This window comes from Trichomonas vaginalis, chromosome III (genome assembly GCF_026262505.1).
Source record: "Trichomonas vaginalis G3 chromosome III, whole genome shotgun sequence".
NCBI classification, from domain to species: Eukaryota; Parabasalia; order Trichomonadida; family Trichomonadidae; genus Trichomonas; species Trichomonas vaginalis.
The window spans coordinates 3009144-3026883 of NC_067205.1; the positions used below are offsets into that span (position 1 = coordinate 3009144).

Below are 17740 nucleotides of genomic sequence, written 5' to 3' on the forward strand. Positions count from 1 at the left end.
TCAACATATACTACTACCAATTACTGAAATAAAAATTTTTTCATCTGTTGAAGAATTTAATGACTATTATGCTAATAATAAAAAATTATTTGAAGAATTGACAACATGTAAATTGAATAAAATGTTTAAAGTTGATGGATTCAAAATTTCAAAAATAAAAGGAGTGGTTAGTTTGAAATCTATTCCTCAATCAAGAATCACCTCATTAATGAAAATAGATGATTTAACAAAAAGAATAGAAGAGATTGAAGAAAGAATGAATCAAATAATTGATTTCATAAATTCAAATAATCATTAGTTTCAATTTCTTTTTCTCGTTTATGAGGTCTTTGATTATGACTCCATTGATTCCATTCAGTTCTTCAACAATAATTAATTAATCGCGGAATATCTGACATCATCTATATATAACTTCTTTTGTTTCATTATGTATGGGCTGAGTGTAAATGTCTTACAATTTTGAACATTTTTAAATCTTGATTTATTCAAAAACGTAAGAATAAAAACCGTAAGAATCATACATTTTTTACTTCATATGTTAAAAAAAATGATACAAAATCGTTCAATATTGTATGAATTCTTACGTTTACAAAAAAAGTCACACAACCCTTCAACATATACTACTGATATTTGAATGCTTTCATGAAGTTTTTCAGAAGTGATTTCTCTTTTTCTTACTAAGTAATATTCATTCGCCAAACAATTACTCTGATTTCATGAGATTTATTTAATATTGAAATTTGATATCTTATCATAATGTTATTATTTGATATCACAAACAATAACAATTACGAAACATTTACGGATACACTTAGATACGATTATTATATTTACTTGTTGTTGGTGAAATAAAGACATTATTTATTTACTTTAAAAAATATTGAAATTCATCATGCATATATCATTTTTATCATAACATCTGAGATCTAGTTTGCTTTGTATTGAAGAGTAAAAATATTTATTATGGAAATCAAAAATTATTAGTTTTTTTCACTTGCAAATGATTCACATTCAAAGTTTGGACAATAATACTTCATCATAGTTTTCCAAAAAATATTCAAAATCTATTTTTCCTGGTGAAAAATTAAATCTTTGATAATTATTTTTCTTTTTTCGAATTTTTTTTGGAATTTTCAACTGTAAAATCGAACGGGATGATTACCAAAGTTTTATTTCCTGTCATATGATATAATGAATTTAACTTTCAATTTTAAAATATTATTTCATACACAAACATCAATCCAAATAATATGTAATTTTGAAACAAATGTATTAGATTGTGAATAAGTGCAAGCTAAATCAGTAAAAAATTCTGATAAATAGAGTATAAATCAAGTTTTTAGTCGATTATATCTTCAATTTAGAAGATTAAAAACGTAATTCTAAGATTGTAGTTAACATCTGAGATCCTTGTTCTAATTGTTATAAAGTTCATAATATCGTAAGCTTCAATTTTATACCAGTATTGTAAATTGTATCAATTCTACTGCATTATTTTGATATATGATTCATTTTATGATAGAAAACTGATCTACTTCTTGTACTGAATCGTCTCGTGTCGATATATAAGTAAATTCTGGAGATAATTCGTGGGGATAATATAACTCAAGATTGTATTAGCCGATTTTCTCCAAGCTCAAACATCTACATATATACGCTATGTATAGTCTCTAGCCAGAGTTTCAGGCCATAATTTTGGTTGGAAGGAAGTGACTGTACCTTTATTTTTTTTTTTTTTCAAAAAAAAAAAATTAACATTGATTCTATGCAGTATGAAGGCCAATTCTCGGATCTCGTTGTATCATATGGTGTCAAAACAGTTAGTGATATAACTGTGCCTGTTTGCAGGCCTTCATCACTTCAATGTTGCACAGAAAATGTATTTGTATACTCATCTCCAAAATACATTGCAACAATTTCTTATGGAATACTGGATCAGTATAATTACAAATTGAATGCGATTTTATTCATTGACGACTTAAATATATATGCGGGGATCACACAAGGGACTCCTTACTTGATTTTTTATGATAATGTCAAAGGGTTACCCCAAATTTCAGAAGAATTTAGAATAGATATGACAACTTGTGAATCTTTATTTTATTTCCAGGGGAAAATACTTGTACTAGGAACAAATCTTAATGTATATGATATTTCTATCCATCAATCACTAGAATACAAAGATCATCCAATTGATATAACAAAATTATTCACTTTTAATTTTCCTCAAGTTAAATTATTTCAAAAAGTGTATTATGATGAATTCTATAATAGATTTGTAATACCAACACTCCATGGTTTTTCGGTAATTACTCTTGATGGGCAAGTAGTTTTTGAAGATTACAATTTAACTCTGAATTTTGCCAAATCATCATCATGCTTCATATGCAAACCCAAAAACTTCGTAAAGAGTACTGTTCAAAGAGAACCATTTAAGAAACTTGCAATTTTAAATCCAGATGGATCAATAAATATTTACAATAGAATACTACAGATAGCAAAATCAATATCTTTACCAGGAGTTATATTTAATTATTTAGAGTTTATTTCAAACCAATTTATTTTACTATTGACAGATTTTGAAATATACATTTTAGACATAAAGACACTAAACTTTTTGAAAGTTTACACATTAAAAGAGAAATATGAAGCAATTTCATATAACAAAGATCTCAAACACCTAGTTTTGATGTCTAATACAAAATTTTATTCATTTGCTATCAACATTCCTTGGATTTTATGGAAAGGTTTTACATCATCCATTAATTTGATTAAACTTCAGATCTCTTCTCAGACGTCACCAAAGATTTGCTTTCTCCATGAAAATTTATTTCTGACATTTGCTAACCCTGATACAGCGAAAGTAACTTCTTCGATGGGAATATCTGGACGAGATCAGATTATCAACATCATCTATGATAGAGGTGTAGCTTATGAAAATGATCAATTTTATTCCACCGGAACATCCGATATTCTGAGTTTTGAAACAATGACTGAAAAACTCTTCATTTTCAGAGACAATTATACCATCGAACAATATCAATCCATAGACGAAGCTGAATTTATTCATTTGAGCAATTTACCAGTTCCAACGAAAGCTATGTGTATTGGAATATACAAAGACATTCCTTGTATATACTGCGTATCAAAGAAAGGAGATTTGCTTTCTTATAAATATGAAAATTTGGAACAAATGAGTAGATCGAAATTAAAATATACAGATGTAATTAGTATCCATTATCATTACAGTACAAATAGATTGTGGCTAGCTTTCCAAAACTGTTTAACTGTTTTTGATCCCACTTTAATGAGCGTAATCAGAGATATTCCAGAAAAAGATATATATCTAGCTGAGTTCGAAGGTTCATATTTATTCCTTGCTAACAATGAAAAGGTTCAGATCTTTAATTTACAAACAGATTTTGATCTTTGTTTGGAATTTCCCATTTCAGATAAAATCAAAGGAGTGTCACTGCTAAAGGAATCTTTTGTTTGCTACACATCAGAAAACATGGTGATTTTCGGAAAACCATCCCAACTAATCGGCAGACTACAATCTCCTTTCGAAATAAATTCGATTTATTTGCTAAATTCCAAATTTGATATACTTATTAGTATTGGAAAATATGTGATGATTTTCCATGCATTAGAGTTCTATCCAAACTTATATTTGCAGTTAACAAATTCTGTTTCTAGAAGAGAGCAGAGAATTCTAAACAAAATCAGTCGAAAGCAATCACGAAAGACACAGAGGTCTGAGAAAGTGAAAAACTACAATGAAACTGACAGAAATCAAATATTGAATGAGATTACGGCTATAGAGAACAAAGGATTCAAAGAAAAGCTTAAGGAGCAAACAAATAACAAGGATGCAATAAAGAAGAAGTTGAAGGTCGAGGAAGAGGAAAAGAGAAAACAAACAGAGGAGAAAATTTCAATGAAATTCGAGTCAAGAAAGCAGTTAAAGGGAATTCTTCATCATTTGCTTTCATCTAAAGATATTCCTTCTGAAGGGAAACTTGATAAAGTTAAAGGATCCAGATCACAGCCAATTAACTTAGTGTTGTCTAACCAAACAAATGATTCTTGCTTAACTGAAGATGACCAAAAATCGAATTTCTTCACAACAGAAGTTTCATCCCAAAAATCAGATGAAAAGAAAGTCTTATTTCAGACTTCATCTGAGTGCCATCATGTCCAAACACCATCTTTAAGTAGCAACATGCAAAGCCCAAGAACAAAGAGAAATAAATCTTTCATGCAAACAATTTGCTCAGATAATGGTCAGCATAAATTTATACAAAAATTCGATGAACAATTAATTGAGATTTCAGATTCCCAAATAAACAATGTAAATTTTGAAAACAAGTATCAAATATATGAAAAAAATCAACAAAATAAAGGAAAAACAAATCAATTTAAAGAATTAACAAATGATCAAGACAAAGAATTAACAAATGATCAAGACAAAGAATTAACAAATGATCAAGACAAAGAATTAACAAATGATCAAGACAAAGAATTAACAAATGATCAAGACAAAGAATTAACAAATGATCAAGACAAAGAATTAACAAATGATCAAGACAAAGAATTAACAAATGATCAATTAAAAGATGAACTGATTGATCAAGACAAAGAATTAACAAATGATCAAGACAAAGAATTAACAAATGATCAATTAAAAGATGAACTGATTGATCAAGACAGTGAAATAACCCTTAGTTACTCTAAAGTAAATTTTCACAAAACAGGCGAAACAACTTTACAAAACATTACACAATTAAGTCGAAATAAAAATCAGAATTGTGACTACAATTCTCAAGGAGAAATTCAAAATAATAAAGAAATTATTGCAAATGAAACTTATAAAAATATTGAACGAAATCAAAGTAATGAATTCAATTTTAATCAAAGAAAGGTAGAAAATACAATGCAAAGTTTTAAAAAATTTAAACAAAACAAACTAGCTAATCAATCTACATACAATTTTCAAGAAAATTCTTTTGAAGAAACACAAAATAACACAGAAATGCTAAAAACAAAGGCATTTGATAAAAATAAATATATGTCATTTTCTCCTCAAAATGAAATCTCAGAATGCGGAATAAACTCAAATGTTACTTATGAGTTTGAACCAAAACAAGTTAGAAAATATCCAGAAAGTTCAGCTAACAAAAATTTAACCAATAAATTCGATCATATTCCACAAATTGATAAACAAACCAATAAAATTTGCCAAAATTATACTTCTGAATGGCAAGAAGGCAAAAATGCAGCCGAAATGAATCAAAGTTACGAAGAAAGAACACCAATTCAACTTATTAATAGAAGAATTACGTACGATGGATTTATTCCTGACAATGAAAATACATGTCAAGCTGTGCACATCCAGAATCATAACACATTAAAAAGGAGATACTCTGTTGGCCAATACCAAAAGGGATACAGTGAAATTCTCCATGAGCAAGAAATAACTGAAACACCAAATAACGAAAATTTAGAAACAGAAGATGATATTGTCACAGATGCTGCAGATCTAATGTCCCAAATTGAAATGGCAAACAGAAGGATTGACACTGAATTCACAAAGGATTTAGAATACAAGAAGCTTCCGTCACTTCAAACACTTGAGCAGCCATCTCACAACAAAATATATAAATTTGACTTATCTCCAAGAAGTAAATTCCTGACAACGCCAGCTGATGATGAAACGCCCCTTTATTCAGTGAATAGCATTCCTCCACATAAAAGAAGTGAACATCCTAGGAAAGTATCTTTTGATCCTAATGGCATTCCTCCTCCAGATCCACATCAATCTCCTCTCTACAGGGTAATTAGTAACTACAAAGCTCCATCGAGAAGAAACCAGAGACGGTCAAGAGTTTCCAGACAAACACTGATACAAATGATGTTTCCCAGCAGGAATAAGCAGAGGACTCCATTAAGCCCTATTGGAGGCCGTGGAATCAATAATCAAATTCAAAAACAAAATCGAATTATGGACTTGAATTTAATGAAAAACATTGTGAATCAAAATAGACAGCGAAAACTCAAGAAATCTGACCAAAATACAGGAAATCATCCTTTAGATAAAATGTTTAAAATTATTCAACCAAAATCAGAGAACTTTTCTCAAAAGTTCTTTAAGCGAAAATAAAATGTATGTTTTTTTCCCCAACAAACTTTTTTGACAACTATATTAATTTGAACATAAACACACACACAAAAAAATAAAAAATTAATACTTGAACATAAACACAATTACAACTTGATCCACAACCGGCATAGAATGTTGTATTTAATAATCAATTTTTTTTTTAATTTTCGAATAATTCAAAAACTTTTGATTGATCCTATAAAATACAAATGTACAATACGATAATAAATAATTCAAGCATAAAATTCAGTATTTTAGACTTAATTTGGATGCTATAAAATTCTAAATCCTTCCGTTGTTCTTATGTATGCTGTTTAGCAGTTCTGATCATGAGAAAAATTTAAGCTAGAGGTTAATTCTTAGGGAAAATACTTTTGAGGAGGTAAGTGGGCAGCCAAAACTGTGTGAATTTTGTGAAAAGGGGAATTGACATGGGGATAAAATTTTTAAAAGGAGTACAAACAAGATGCAACCAATTACGCAAAGACGATACTGCCCTATTATCGCATTCTCCATTCAATTCAATTGAATACATGTCATGAGCTTTCCAGAAAATAATGGTCGGATATCTAATTATCGTTATTCTTATTATATTATAGCCATAATATTCTTGGAGCATTTTATTTAATTGTATTCGGTTCTTAAAAATTTTATTCAAAAAACCCTTTGACTATTTTTAAAAAGACAGAAAATTGAGAAGTAAATGGCCACCTTAGAAAAAAAAAATTAGGATTGAATTTTTGAGAGTTATTCATCATTTCATTTTCGAATAATGTCTGCTCTTCGTAAAGCTGCTGAGGAATACCTCACAGTTGAAAGCATTCCAGAATTCAAAGAGACAATCAAAGCCGCCCTTAATAACGAGGAAGAATTAAAGAAGTATTTTGGAAGCCGCCTTACTTTCGGCACAGCTGGCATCCGTGGTCGTACTGGTCCAGGTTACTCCCAAATTAACCCATGTCTCATTCTTCAAACAGCTCAAGGTTATTGCAAGTATAGTATTGATACTTTAGGCCTTGAAACAATGCAGAAACGTGGTATCGTAATCGGTTATGACGCTCGTAAATATTCTCGTGAATACGCCGAAATTACAGCTTCTGTCTTCTTAATGAAGGGAATCAAGGTTTACTTGTTCTCTACAATCATCCCAACACCATATGTTGCATTCGGTATCCGCTATCTCAACGCTGCTGGTGGTGTCATGGTTACTGCTTCTCACAATCCTGCTACGGATAATGGCTACAAGGTTTACTGGGACAATGGTGCTCAGATTATTGAACCACATGATGCTGGAATCAGCAAAGCTATTCAGCAGAACCTTATCAGGTGGGAAGGATTTGATCAATCGCTATTTGTTGACTCACCACTTTGCATTGATCCACTCGACGATGTCCGTGCCGCCTACAGCAAGATGATTCGTGAGAAACTTTGCTTCCACTACGAAGAAAACAACAAACCATCAGGCCTTCGCGTTGTTTATTCTGCTATGCACGGCGTTGGCCATAAGCCAACTCTCTGGGCTCTCCACACATTCAATCTTCCACTCCCAATCCCAGTTCCAGAGCAGTGCGAAGGTAATGGAGACTTCCCAACTGCTGCCTTCCCTAACCCAGAAGAAGGAGAACCAGTCTTCCGCCATGCTATCGCTCGTGCTAACCTTACTGGTGCTGATCTTATCATCTGCCAGGATCCAGATGCTGACCGTGTTGGTGTTGCTGTCCGCCAGAAAGATGGCTCATTCCGTATCCTTCACGGCAATCATACTGGCATCCTCCTTACTTGGTGGTTCATTCAGCACCTCAAGGGCGATCGTTCAAAGGCTAAGTTCATGAACTCTACAGTTTCTACAAAGATGCAGAAGAGAATGGCAGAAGTTGAAGGTTTCCAGTATGAAGAAACTCTTACTGGCTTCAAGTGGCTTGGAAATGCTGCTCTTAAGGCCGCCGAAGAAGGAGTAACTCCACTCCTTGCTTTCGAAGAGGCTATTGGCTACGAAATGGTCCCACATATCACACCAGATAAAGATGCTATTTCAACAACAGCTGTTGTACTTGAAATGGCTCACTATCTTAAGAGGCACGAAAACAAATCACTTACAGACAAGCTTGATGACATCTATGCTAAGTACGGTTACTACCTCTTCAACAATTCGTACTTCATGTGCCATGACCCAGAGATCATCAAGGCTGTCTTTGTTCACATGAGGACATCTGGTCCAGATGGAAAGTACGTCCAGAAGGTCGGCCGATTCGCTGTAACAGGCGTAAGAGACATGACAACAGGCTACGATTCTCGTACTTCGGATCATAAGACTGTTCTTCCACAGCAGTCCGGCCAAATGATCACTTTCTATCTTGACAACGGCACAACGGCTACAATCCGTACATCTGGCACTGAACCAAAAATTAAATGGTACATAGAACTCGGTGCTGAAAACCTTCAAAAGGCTGAGAAGGATCTCGAGGAAGTTCTCAAGGCTATCCAGGATGATCTCCTCCTTCGTGAGAAGTATAATCTTAAACATACTGACTAAAAAAATTTAACTATTCGGCTTGCAAAATATTTTTAATTTATTTTTTTTTTATGTCGAAAAAAGCTTTTAGGGAAGATGAATCAAATGAAATCCGTAATATTTACATAGATCCGATGCAAGGATTCACAGCAGAAATTGTCACATCTCCAGAGCAGGCAGATGAAGCGAAAGAAAAGATTTTGGACGCCTTGACTGGAACTGATTGGGAAAATAAATGTACAGCTCTTCAAAGAGGAGTACAGCTACTGAAAGGAGGAGCATTACAATTCAATGAATTCGATATTGTATCATTAGTAACAGCTACTGCAAAAACAATTAGCGAAGCAAAATCAAAACTCGTTAAATTAGCAACATTGTTCTTAGTTTCAGCAGCAGAATTACTCGAAACAAAGTTTTCTCCATGTATTGATATTACAATTTCTTGCTTAATTAAGCAATCAAATCACGCATCATCTTTCATTGGAGATTCTTGTAAATTCGCAATATTGGCTATTACAGAATGTGTCCCCTTAAGAAGAACAGCAAAAGCTTTACTTGCAGAAACAGTTTCAAAAATCAAAGAGCGAAGATTAATTGTAGCGCAGGCAGTAACTCTTTTAATACATAAATGGCCTCAAACTCTTACCAATCAATTCATTTCGGAGCTTAAAAGCAACATTACAAAATTAACAAAAGATCCTTCAGCAGAAGTGAGGGATTCTGCCCGTGAAGCGCTTTCAGAAATCAATGGGACACCTCTTTCCTCTCTTCAGAGTCCATCTGATCAACCCAGATCCAGATCTCCATCAAGAATTCCCAGAACACCTGAACGCAGCATTTTCAGTTCCTCCCGCAACAGAAACAGTCCTCGGCCAGTTCAACCCCTTACGCCTACTCGGATTTCTAGGCGCAACATCACCGTTACTCAACAGAACGGCACTTCTCTCTTAGATGGCGCAAATCTCAGTGAATACATGCCTCCTGACACGAAGGAGTTTGCGGAGAAGTTTGCGAAGATTCTCACGAACATTGTTGTTATAGGGAACATGCAGATTCTCGAAGGCATCGAGTTCGCCCTTCCTTCTTCGATTGTCACAGCCTGCAATTTCGGAATCTCCGCTCAATGGGATGCTGTAATACCTCCTTTGCTTGCTCTGTTTAAGAACGAATTCCGCGGAAGTATTGGTGAAGTCTTAATCGCTACCAGGGCTCCACCAAGAACTCTGAAAGCGTTTGTTGATATTTACGGTATCGAATCAGTTGTCAACGATGTGATAATTGCTGGAGAAGACAATCCGCAAAGTGTGATAATGGTACTCTCCAGCTTGATTGCAGCCAGTCTACTCAAAAAAATTCCTGAACACGCGGTCAATCAAGTCAAGAAGATCATAAACGATGGTGTGAAATGCGATGGTTTAGAGTTGGTTGAGAATGCCATTTATTCATCGGATTTCTCCTTCTTTGGGTTCCAATCACTTACAAAATTCATCTCTGCCAGGAACTACAACGAGTTCGACTTATCCGCAATAGAAGAACCACCTAAAGTTATTGCTGGTGCAGTGGTCGCAGCAGAGAATGAAATCATCCAGTTGCTGAGGGATAACACGAAACTGGACAACGTGACATCGTTCTTGGTGGACATTGGCCAGGTAGCTGGCGATATGAGGATGCCAAACCTCATTTTGGAGCTCGGAAAGATCTGCTCGAGGGAATTCGTTAGTGTCATTGGAGCAAGGTGCTTTTCGGCCCTTTGCAACCTTGTCAAAGATATTTCCGATGTTGTTTCTCTCTCAGAAAACGAAGAAGGAATTGAAATTGCACTGATGGTGATGGAAAATAACAATATTACTGTTGATGCAAACTGTGGGAAACTTCTAGATAATGCAATAAAGAACCTCTCATCATCAAATATCAATGTGAGAAGATCTTGCATAAAATTTATTTCAAAATTCGTCGAAATAAGAGATAATGCTTTGCAGAAGAAAATTACTAACCTTCCACATCTCACGCAAAAACTGATTACTGACAAAAGAAACTTTGAATGAATATAATTAGAAAATAAAAATTGTTTGTTTGTTAAAAAAAAGTAAGTGTGTAATTGTAATTGATAGACAATATTTATATACGAATTAGAATTTCACATTCATTTTTGAGTAGGGAACTTCAGGATCTTCGTTGTCAACTTGAGGGAAGTGGGCAATTGGTTTCACTTCCATGTATACTGGCAGTTTGTGGTATCGCCGAGGACGATTCCAGCATTGGATTCCAACGTATAATAAGATTCCGAAAATTGCAACAATTAAGAGAAATCTATCTATGGGAATTCCATTAAATTTTTCATTTAGAGCGTCAAAGTCAATTATTTGGCGGGGATATAAGAAAGCTGGTGAGTAATTTTCGTCGTCAAACGAAATTTGTAAAGTAGGGACTCTCTTCTTTGGAGTATTGCATATAACTATTGATGAAGTCACTTTGACTGCTGTTGTTTTATTTTCTCCGAGCTTACAGTAAGCAATATCCGGATTAAAGTGATTTGAATCAACAAAATATTCAATAATAACCTGCCCTTTGCTAACCGAAGCCTTCTTGATTGTTGGTGATGCCTTTTCGCAAATATCTGGAAACTTGCAAATTTCGTTTGTTTGGCACCCAAAACACATCCAACAGCCTCTTTCATCAATCACGCGACCTGATGAATAACCTTCCTCACAGGCTCTTGTTTGATTTGGAAGTAAAAAAGTGTGTGGAAATGGATCTGCATTTTTATCATCTTGTTTGGTTTGAGGATCGGTGAGAGGGTTATCTTCAATTGTTAATGGTTCGTCCATTTCTGGTAAATCTGGGTGGTCGAGTGGTTCATCAAACTCCCATTGAGAGTGTTTATTTTCGTGATGTCTGTGATTTTTTCCTAAAGATCCTGATCCAATGTGACCGGACCTTCGCTTTCTGCTTCCACGTGATTCCATGAATGCATGAGCAATAAAAAAGAACAAAATCATTTTAGACAAATTTTTTGACCTGACAAATTGTCAAAATCAAAAAAAAAATTGGCAAGACCAGTACAAGTATAATACATATTTAACCAAATTTCTTGAGCATGTGGGTTAAATCCAGTCATAAAAAAGGGATTCATGTAAGATAGAACATTTTATACATATAAAAAGAAGAAATTACAATTAAAAAAAACAAAAACACTATTTTTCCAATTCAATTATTGATGCGCTGCCAACTTTAGACGCGAAACTCTTTGATAGCGTCAGATCCTGTGGGGCTGAAGGAACGCTACTTATCACTCCGAAGCTTGCCCGCTTGTCTACTGAGCTTGCCCTTCGATGTACGGGGGCCAGAGGGAATTCTGTGGCCTTTCTGGACAGATTCTGTAGTGCAATCGAAGGGAAACTGGCCATATCTTCATCGCTGTCGAGGGAGTCTTCTTCTGAGCTGAATTCCAATCTGGATGCGAAGGAATTTCGAGAACTGAGATCTGTCATTGATACAGAGTGGGGGGTCTGGGTCTTTGCACGCTCTATGTCATCCAAAATGTCATTTTCTATCTCATCATCCTTCTCAAAATTGTATCTTTCTGTAAAGTAGTCAACGCTGTATTTGTCTTTAGGTTCTGGTACGAAAACAGGTTCCAGATCATCAATGGCATCCCAGTCAAGACCAGCAAACCATGGATGATCCATAATTTCTTTGATTCCATTGAATCCGAGTCTTTTTTCGGGATCAACTTGAAGAAGATGCTTGATTAGATCAATGACTTCATCACTCATGTCTTCAAGGGGATCTATATCAAATCTTCCTGTCAAAATTTGGGCAAAAGTTTCCATTTCAGTTTCCATGTGGAATGGAGGAGCTCCAGTAAGGAATTCGTAGATAACACACCCGAGAGACCAATAGTCAGCTGTAAAACTGTGCTTTGATGATAAAATAATTTCGGGAGCTAAATAATCAGGAGTTCCAACAATGGTTTTGCTATCGTCTGGTATAGCTCTATCATATGCACCGTAAAGCGAAAGTCCGAAGTCTGTTAGTTTGAGTTTTCCCGAAATATTAATTAAAATATTGTCAGGTTTAAGATCTCTATGAACTATTCCATGAGAATGTAGGTACTCGAGAGCCTTAACAATTTGTGCTGTATAAATTCTGGCTGCTGTTTCATCAAGCGAGCCAATATTATTAAGAAGCGAATATAAGTCACCACCAGGTAAATATTCCATAACCAAGTAAAGGTTATGGTCACCAATGATAGAATAATAGAAGTCAACGATGAATGGATTGCTATTCTGTAACAAAATATCTTTTTCTGTTAAAACTCTCTTAAATGTGTTTTTCTGTTTCAAACTGCTCTTAGGCGTAACTTTGATAGCGTATATATCACCTGTACGTGTCTTTATTGCTAGAAAAACTTTGGCAAATGCTCCACTCGAAATTTTTCTTATAAAGGTAAAATCAGCGATCGTTGTTTGTAAGGATTGAGCTCCTGCGAAGGTACCGTTACAGCGTGTCTTTGCCGAGTTCTGAAGGGCTTGCGTGTAAGTAGCGTTTGCACGGATTTTTTCTTGCATCAATTCCTTTGCTTTTGCAAGGAAAGAAGTCACATTCGGTGTCGCATCTGGAATTTCCATTTTAAAAATGGCATCGGCGGCATGAGATAATTGGTCTGAATTTGACGTTGCAACATCCAGCAACATCGTAACATGAAGCATCGGGAGGAGAACGTTTATGGTTTTCGATGGTGCACCTGGCCATTTTTCGTTTAAAATTGAATTTCTTATCGCTTTTTGAAGTTTTTTAATTCGTTCATCGGTCGTAATCAAGTTAAACTCGGATTCGTATGCAATAACGCAACTCTTCGAGTGCTCCTCGATAAGATCTATTGGTACATATTCTTCGCAAATTCGACATAAAACCATCATTTCGTCTGGTTGCGAATTTTCTTCTTCCGGGTTATTCTGAGGAGCTTTGGATCGCTCGACAGACTGGCTGACAGATGTAGGAAGAGTGCAGCTGACAAAAGAGAAAATACGAGACAATTTTAAGACAATCGACAAAAGGGAAGAAGCGACTTGGCAAAGAGGGGCATTCGTTGGTGATGATGAAACTACGTTCTGAAGCGTTGGAATCGTATTTGTTGCACATAAGAAAACAGATCCAAAATCGCTGTTCTCTAAACTTTGTATGAGATATTCTAAATATTGAAGTTGTTGCAGTTCTTTCTCGGATAAGCCGTCTTTAATGCTATGTATATTTGATTTTATATCAGAGAGATTTACAGATTGTTGTTGCAATACGTTGAAAGCTCTGGGATACGTGTCTTGATCTACATCAAAGAAGTCAAGTGATTCGTTCTGTTCGGATTTTGGCGTCTGGTCTTCATAGGAATCTGAAGGAACAAGACGCGATTCATTCATCATTTAACTGAACAAATCCAAAACAAAATTTATTCGTCACTTTTGTCAATTTTTGAGAAGTTCCGGTTTATCCAAATTGAAGAAATCTTTAGATAATGATATATAAAATAGACTGCGCTCAAACTGACCCTAACTTTCTTAAAATTATGTCACATTTTTCAATGAATACAATTTAATTTTTAGCATTATTCTTATTCATCACAAGATATATTGCATACAAAATTTTTCAATGCAAATTTTGTTAATTTCAGTTTAGATTTGACAATAATTTGAGTGAATTTGACTTTTCTTATCGTTCATTAATTCTGAGAATAAAATTTTTAGACTATTAAAAATGTTTTGAATTAGATATATTTTTCTAAAATTTATCTTTAATTGAAAAATTGAATTGAAATTTATAAATGTGACACGCCCCTGCAGTTAAAGAAAACAATTAGTTCTTGATCTGAAACATTAACTGTAGAGTTGTTGATTTATTTTACTTCACATATGTCGTGCAAATATTGTATGGATGATTGAATCTTTACATCATTTACATTCATTTTTTGAGATTTGGCATTCGATTATCCAATCAAAAGCGCATTAGAGTTATGTAAACATTGTAGAACCTAATTAAAGCATAATGAATTAACACATCCTTTACATGATTAATTTTCCTTTGAGATTAATTTCAAATTTTGTTTAAAGACATGCTCTATTTACCAGTTTCAAATATCATTGAAGAGCATCATAAGAACATATAAGATTTCGCGCTCATAGGATCAGCAAGTTGATTAGTAATCTATCGTTCAAAATGCTTACTCTAATCATTATCCAATAAACATGCTTATGCCTCCAATAAATGAAAATTCATTCAAATTCCTAATAACCAGATAGTAAATGTAATTATTGATCGGAATAAAAAAATTTGATCTATTATAGGTAATTATGTGCATTTGTTAACAAAAATCTTGAATAAGAATATAGTCATGAATAATATTTTTGAGGATATAAAAGAAAAATTTTTTCGGAAAAAAACTAATCTCCTAAACTTTCAATCAAATCCTCTAATCGTTCTCATCTATTTCTTGATTCGTCTGTTTCGTCTGATAAGCACTCGGGTTAAGCTCATCTAATTGCGGTCAAAAGAGCGCACATTTGCTTTCTTTTTTCCGCTCTGATTTCATCATCAACAAACTTTTCTTTTAGTTGTTGTCTCTAGGCTACACTAATAATAGATTCACTTAGATAAGTCTTCTATTATTAATAAAAAGTGACGTTTATATCATATTTTTATTTTGATTACGAAGTGGAAACTAATGAAAATATTACACATATTTTCTTTTAATAATTAAACTTATAAATCCATAGTATTGCTATGAACGCGTTTCATTTTGCATATTTTGCTTATTAATAACACATGATTCAATGTTACACATTCTCATTTAATTTAAAATCTGCTGGGTATGAGCATTTAACTATATTATAATAATACAAGAAAATGCTATAGATTTCAACTAAATATATATTAACTAAAATGCTTTCATATTTGGATATAGAATTATTAAAGAAAGATTCGTATTATTAAAAGATGTCCATTTTTAAATAAGTAGTTAACTATTTTCAGGTTATAAATTAATATATATGTTTAATATATCATCATACCTGTTTCCTGAATAACATGTTGCTTTACCGCATAATTTTTTCTATCCATTGCTATGTCCTCTAAATCTTGACGAATTAATATCCTTCTTATCATGATTTTTTAGCTGCTCATTTGTATCGAACGAGGGAAGACCAAAATTTTTGTTACGGGCGCGACCAAGACCAAAATTTCACTATTTCTGACAAAATTTACGTGTCAAAATCGTAGTTTAGCTTGAAAATCCTCCAATACTAATCATCATGTCTTTCAACTTTGGAATTATATGGCCTAGCATATACTCTATCATATTATGCTATCAAACACATATGTTAATAAAATTTATGCAATTAAATAGGATGATTCTCATTGAATATGAGCGTTTCAAATCGTTTATAATTGCCTCAACATACTATAGTATCAACTGAAGTAGATTTAGCTGTGAAATCTTAAAAATGAAGTATTATGAATCGTATTCAATATATCAAATATAATATTGATGAACATATACCTTTGCTCATATAGAATACATATATAATGAATCCATTCTAGTAAATTGTTTCATTTTCGCCTGCAAATTTCCAAAAATGATGGTTAATATTATGATTTAAAAAATAAAATGTGTTTGGAAGGAGTTTAAACTGTAATTATCAATAACATTGAAACTATGAAGCAACATATAAACAGAAAATAAAAATTGGAAGAAATTCAGAAATAAATTATTCATATTAGAATAAAATTATGTAGATATTCTATCAATGATATTACTATATAAATATGTCATATTTGTATAACTATCTTTGGTTAAAATATGATTCATGAAGCTCATTGAATTGAATATCTGCGTTAAAGTATAAAATAGTGGATTTCTATATAGCACTTTGTTTGTATATTGTATGAAAGCTCAATCATATTGTGAAAATGAGTTGAAATCTAAATTTTATGATAAATAAGCAATTTCTTTGTGTGAAAATGCTATTTGATTGATTAATAGATCGAACATTGGACTTTATCTAATAAACATACAAAAATGTCATTGAGGTTTAGAATAATTCTCTTTGGTTCATGAAATTGAAGAATCTCATTCAAAATCATCGATAAAAGGCATCCAAAGATGTGCCTTTAGCTTTATTGTGTAAGTGTATTTTATTCATGATCAATAAAATTGATTTTATTCATATTATTCAAATATTGTCATTTCAAATTGATTATTTTGCCATTTTATTTCTGGATTTCAAATTATATTAGTATATAAATGAATAAAGCTACATATTTTATCTTTTTTGCAAAAATAATTTAGATATAAAACTAGTTTATGAAATATTGATCTCATATGTAGATTTAGAAAACCATATACTTATATGTTTTGGTGTGACCCCTAAGAAAATTCAAAGTATTATTTCATCAATATTAATAATGCAGAATTTATGATGAATTTGAAAGCAATTCTAATGAATTACTAAAAATAATGTATATTCACTGATATAATTTTTCCAAATTTTTTTTATTTTCTTCAATTTGATGTAAATTTTTTCAAATTTCATATTAAATCTTAAAATTTCAAATATTTTTGGAGATTTTTGTCTGTCTTATTTTAATCCTTATTAATCTATTATTGCATTTTCACTATCAAATTGGGAATTCCTCTATTCAATTATCATAATTTGTTATATCACAGTATTAAAGTTGCCTCAAAATCTCGATTGAAAGGCATTGAATTTAGTTTTGAGAAGACTTTTTTACATTTTGCGAATTATTAATTAGTATATCATTAAGATCATATTGTATTAAGTTATCAATTCTCTTAAATTTTGAAAGCTTAAGAAATTTAAAAGCACAAACAAATATATATTATTAAAATCATTGTATTGATCAATTTAAAAATTTTTGAAATTTTGAATTCAAATTTAAATGTAAACTTTAATAGTTGTAACAGAATAGGAAGCATCACAGATGTCAATTTAGATTAATGAAAAGTTGAAATTTTTCCAATAAAATTTTATTAATGAAAAAAGATTCATGAAATACAA

General features: G+C 32.6%; 5 protein-coding genes across 5 annotated transcripts; 3 read left to right on the forward strand and 2 right to left on the reverse strand.

Moving 5' to 3' along the window:
- Positions 1-1287: 1287 nt before the first annotated feature.
- TVAGG3_0631100 (transmembrane protein TMEM238 family) lies at positions 1288-6371 on the forward strand (the record flags this gene model as incomplete). Its single annotated transcript, XM_001327863.1, has 1 exon — positions 1766-6160. One exon carries the CDS (start codon positions 1766-1768, stop codon positions 6158-6160), a length of 4395 nt encoding a protein of 1464 aa, XP_001327898.1.
- Positions 6372-6922: 551 nt separating this feature from the next.
- On the forward strand, positions 6923-8716 carry TVAGG3_0631110 (phosphomannomutase 45a family; the record flags this gene model as incomplete). The annotated part of the gene is made up of 1 exon (XM_001327864.2): positions 6933-8693. The coding sequence occupies one exon, from the start codon at positions 6933-6935 to the stop codon at positions 8691-8693; it is 1761 nt and encodes a 586-aa protein (XP_001327899.1).
- A 27-nt stretch (positions 8717-8743) lies between these two features.
- TVAGG3_0631120 (microtubule binding CLASP family) lies at positions 8744-10717 on the forward strand (the record flags this gene model as incomplete). The annotated part of the gene is made up of 1 exon (XM_001327865.1): positions 8744-10717. The coding sequence occupies one exon, from the start codon at positions 8744-8746 to the stop codon at positions 10715-10717; it is 1974 nt and encodes a 657-aa protein (XP_001327900.1).
- A 48-nt stretch (positions 10718-10765) lies between these two features.
- On the reverse strand, positions 10766-11677 carry TVAGG3_0631130 (uncharacterized protein; the record flags this gene model as incomplete). The annotated part of the gene is made up of 1 exon (XM_001327866.1): positions 10802-11671. One exon carries the CDS (start codon positions 11669-11671, stop codon positions 10802-10804), a length of 870 nt encoding a protein of 289 aa, XP_001327901.1.
- A 157-nt stretch (positions 11678-11834) lies between these two features.
- Positions 11835-14099, reverse strand: TVAGG3_0631140 (peptidyl-serine phosphorylation; the record flags this gene model as incomplete). Its single annotated transcript, XM_001327867.2, has 1 exon — positions 11867-14092. The coding sequence occupies one exon, from the start codon at positions 14090-14092 to the stop codon at positions 11867-11869; it is 2226 nt and encodes a 741-aa protein (XP_001327902.2).
- Between the last annotated feature and the right edge of the window lie 3641 nt (positions 14100-17740).